This window comes from Strix uralensis, chromosome 2 (genome assembly GCF_047716275.1).
Source record: "Strix uralensis isolate ZFMK-TIS-50842 chromosome 2, bStrUra1, whole genome shotgun sequence".
Lineage (NCBI taxonomy): Eukaryota > Metazoa > Chordata > Aves > Strigiformes > Strigidae > Strix > Strix uralensis.
Genome location: NC_133973.1, coordinates 33803758 through 33808339, shown reverse-complemented (window position 1 = coordinate 33808339; position 4582 = coordinate 33803758). Strand labels below are relative to the sequence as shown.

The 4582-nt window shown below is 44.6% G+C and overlaps 1 protein-coding gene across 2 annotated transcripts; it reads left to right on the top strand.

The window, feature by feature from the left end:
* Positions 1-62: 62 nt before the first annotated feature.
* On the top strand, positions 63-3415 carry DNAJC28 (DnaJ heat shock protein family (Hsp40) member C28). 2 transcript variants are annotated; one of them, XM_074858246.1, is made up of 2 exons: positions 63-206; positions 2023-3415. In XM_074858246.1, the coding sequence occupies exon 2, from the start codon at positions 2076-2078 to the stop codon at positions 3192-3194; it is 1119 nt and encodes a 372-aa protein (XP_074714347.1). In that variant the 5' UTR covers positions 63-206; positions 2023-2075; the 3' UTR covers positions 3195-3415. The 2 variants fall into 2 exon arrangements, with proteins under 2 accessions (XP_074714347.1, XP_074714346.1); XM_074858245.1 differs by having other exon boundaries at positions 77-206; positions 1410-3415.
* Positions 3416-4582: the final 1167 nt, after the last annotated feature.

The following is a 4582-nucleotide window of genomic DNA, read 5'->3' as shown; positions in this document are numbered from 1 at the left end:
GCCGGGCCGCCCTTTCCGCTCCCACGGGCGCTCTGCTCCTCCCCGGCCGCCCCTCCTGCCGTCGGGACAGGGTGCCTGTCCTTGGTGAAGGGGAACAGTCGTCGCCCCTCCTCTTCCTCCTCCTCCTCGTCCTGCGCTGCTGCCGCGCCCCCCCGGGACTGCGTCGCTGTGCGGGAGGGGGAAGGGCGGGCGGCGGCGGGGACCAGGTGAGGCGGGGTTGCTGGGCAGCGGGGCTCTGGGCAAACAAGTGCGTGTGGCGCTGCGGGGAGCCTCCCCCGCCCCACGCAACGGCCTGGGGAGGGGAGCGGGGGGGTACCGAGTGCCCGGCTCCTCGCCTGCCGGCAGCCGCTCTCTTCAGCCCCCCCCGGGCCGCATCGCCTCAGGGCGCTCGCCCGTTCCCGGGGCGGGAGCCCCTCCCTGTCCCCGCGGCGGTTGGGGGGCAGCCGGCGGCGCTGGGAGGGCGGCGGGGAGCCGCGGGGGGCGAGGCCGGCTCGTCCGCCGGGCCCGGCGGGGGAGAGGGGCGACCGGGACGCGCCCTCCAGTGCCTGCGCCCCCCTCGGCCATGCAGGGGGCTCGGTCGTGTCCCCCTCGCGCCAGGCCCCACCGGGGAGAGCTGGATTCGAACGGCTGGGGAATAAAAATCCCCCCAGCCGGCACTCTCCGGTGCCGTGGGGCGAGTGCTATACATACAGTTCGATACACTTTTTTAAAGCACAAATACATTAAAATGGAGGCTACTTCTGATCAGCACGTTGAATTTCAAGAGTGTATGCATTGATTTTTCCATCTAAGTAGTAGTTACGTGGATTTTTATGGCCATGTGAAACTAAATTATTATCTTTGCCAACTACCTAGAAGGAAAGAAACCACTTATCTATATAATAAATAAAAAACTTCAACATGTTCCGTTATAATAACCAGAAGCTGATGACTTAATATGTTACGTGGATCAAAATCAACGGGAAACATTCAGGACTGATCCAGTCTTTCATCCAGTCCCAAATACATCTCCTTTCCCTCCTCTTTTCAGATGGGTTAGGGTGGAAGGGCAGTTTGTTATATGCAGAACACACTTTATTTATTCCTTAACCTTGATTTAACGTGGTTTTTTGTTTGGAACAGAAATCAGCAAAGGATATGTTGTAGTCATTGATGAATCTGCGAAAGGAGGCTCTTTAGCACCATATGTGCAGCATTTGTCTTAGGATTTTCGTTAATAAAGAGAAAGTAGCTGATGTGTAAATTGTGCATGCAGTTTGTATGATATTTTTCCAGTTCTGATTTTACATGAGGACTGACTTACGTTGTCATGTGCTAAAGGTGTTCCTTTTGCTATTTCCCCAAAAAATCAAGAAGCACTGGTATTCCTGACAGAATGCGATACTGTCTGCTACTGATCTGTTCCACAGGTTGAGTTCCACAAATGAGTTCCACGTTTATAATCTTACCTGGGACAAACAGAGGAGACTGGGCACTAGGCCAAGAGTCCTGCTGGGATACAAGAATTAATCTAAATGAATCTATAAATCTGAATGCTACTTCAGATGTTGCTGTAAAATGCCAAAAGGGTACTGTAATGAAATCCTTTGAGAATGCACCAGGTCTTGAGGCATTGATGTATGTGAATAGAAAATTCAGTTGATGGCTGGGAGAGATTTGTTCCAGCAGAGTTACCGCTCAACATAAAGCATATTTCCTGTTTACATTGCACTGACTTTGCAGAATGGCAGTAAAGCTTTGGCCTTTTGGGAATTCTGCAGAGCAAAACAAATCTGTGCTACTGTTGCTATACTAGGAGAAAACTATATTGTGAATTAATGTTCATTGACATTGTAATACTACCACTTAGTAGTAATAAGAAATGCAGATTTCAATATTAGTCTGTAAAAGAAAAGAATATTGTATACTGTTCTGAAATTTTGTAGGAATTTCTTTAAATAACAAGTTAAAGATAATACTTAAATCATGTAAGTTATTTTAAAAAGCGTATTTAACACAAGTTTTACAAAAATGTGTTTATAGGTCATTGTTTATAATGTAGCTGCATCTGAAGAAATAGAAAGCGGCTTTGTGTCATGCTGACTAACAGCATAGGGCGTCACTTAATGGTACATCAAGCAATGATTCCAAGAAAACTGAAGCTGTTTCCCTGCATTTGTGGCAACAGAACGTTGTCGGGTTACAAACCTAAAAGCAGTGTCAAGGACTCTTACAAAATTCTTGAGCTTGAGGAAGGATGTTCCCTTGATGATATCAGAAACTCGTATCGAAGTCTTGCCAAAAAATACCATCCAGACAGCGGTTCTGCCACAGCTGATTCCGAAGCATTTATGAAAGTAGAAGCAGCGTACAGAGTCGTGCTCAGTGATGTGGAGACCAAAAAGAAATCAAACGAGAATAATGAAGAGGAGGAAGATCAGTTCAAATCAAAAGCACCACAGCATAGACACTACTTGAGTTTTGAAGGCGTTGGCTTTGGAACACCAAGCCAAAGAGAAAAGCAATACATGCAGTTTCGAGTAGACCGTGCTACCGAACAAGTGTTGGAGTACCGGAAGCAGAGACTTGAAAACCAGTATGCTGTGACTGACCTAATGAAAGCCAAAGACGTGAGGCAGAGCAAAAAGGTGAAAATAACTCAGGCAGTTGAACGGTTGGTTGAGGACCTCATCCAGGAATCGATGGCGAAAGGAGACTTCGACAACCTCAGCGGCAAAGGAAAACCTTTGCAGAAATTTTCAGACTGTCCACATATCGACCCTATGACTCACAACTTGAACAGGATTCTGATAGACAATGGATACCAGCCAGAGTGGATCCTGATGCAGAAAGAAATACGGGAAACTATTGAGCGGTTAAGGAGGGGTCTAGTGGCATCTCGAAGTAAGCTTGGAGGGCCAATGACACCCTATAGGCAAAAGGAGTGGAATCATATTTGTGAGCAATTTATAGAAGATATCAGGAAATTAAACAAAAGAATTGACAACTTCAATTTAGTTGTTCCTATTCTGAGCAGACAAATGGTGCACTTCAGTGCAGACAAAGAAATTGTTCGAGCACAAAAGACTTACGAAGCTTTGATGGAAAACAGAGAGGCTTCTAATTCAGACACAAAGGAAAATGAAGAGGAAAATGTTAAAAGGTTTGGGTGGAAGTCTTCTCTAGTTAAGTGGTTAAACCTTACACTGAAATAAGATAATACTACTTCATCTGTCTTGTCAAGATTTTGAATGCACTTTATTAGTGAAAATTGTAGCGCTAGAGAAATTACAGGTACACTGAAAATGTGAAATCCAGCTGTCCTCTGTTAAACCAGTGAAAAGGAATTGGGTTGTCTGATGTACATTTGCAGGTGCTTGATTGATTTATTTGTGAATATTGTTAAGGAACAAATAAATTCAGTTATCCTCTTGCAGCTCATTTTACTTCTGCTTAAAATTAATGCTTCACTTTTACAGACTGTTATCTCTTCAGAAGGTGAAACTGAGGCTTAGCAAAAACATGTTAAGGAGAAAGTGGAAGTAAATGTCTTGCCGTGCTCTGTTTAACCTTTATCCTTTCGTATTTAAATGCTTACAGCTCATAAATTGTTGACAGGTTTCATGCATTTTTTTAAAAGTACCTTCATCTCTTCAAGGGTAAATGAAATGGGAAAGGAAGGTTCTGGATGTCTGGACTTGGACTGTACATTCTGCAGAAGTCCATTTTTGGATCTGGCTTTTAACAGAAGAAAGTCTCAGAAAGCATCTGAGCAAATAAAGAAGACTGACCAAAACTGTACGTTAGTCACAGGGCTCTTTGGAGGCAAGAGGAGAAGGGAATACTAATTTTCAAAAGTAATTTCACACTTAAATATTTCAGACTATTGTCATCAAAGAACTTACTGTGAAATATTGCCGTACTATTAAAATTTCTAGGCAATGGCTTGGAGGGTGGGAAAATCTCCATGATGCCAAAGATTTATTTGTCTTTAGTAACCTCTCAGCTCCCCACACAATCTGATTTTCCTGGAGGACTTTGCCTTTGCAAAGGTGTGACTGGATGTATCAGTATCTGTGTGGGCCCCATTCCTCAGTCATGCCTCTGTGACTCAGACTGTCTCTGTCTCCACCTGTGCAGGAGCTGTGCTGTGCCCAGCCAGTCCGTAGGAAGGTGTCCCACAGGCTCTGGGTATGCCACAGAGCAGGAATTTCCACTCTCAGGAGTTTCAGAGATGAAAGTTAGATGATGGTCGCAACCATCCTTTGGCAGATGCCCCAGCACCAGCAGAGTCTGGGTTAATGCGTTTGCGTTTGGGCAGGTAACACTGCATGTGCTCCTTTTGGTCTTTGTGCTCTTGCTCATCTAGATGAGGCCTTCACATGCAGGCAGAACGTTATTTATATATATTGGTAGAATGGATCAATTGAAGTATCATTTGTCAGAGGGTATTATATCATCTAGTAATATAATTGAATATAATTTATTGTTAAACACTATAGGTCTTTCAAGCCTTTGTGTTAGGGCAAGTGAGTAATAATGACAAGGTGTTTGTCATGTTTTAGAAAACAGGGCTAATCTCAGCTTCCTTTAACACACCTTT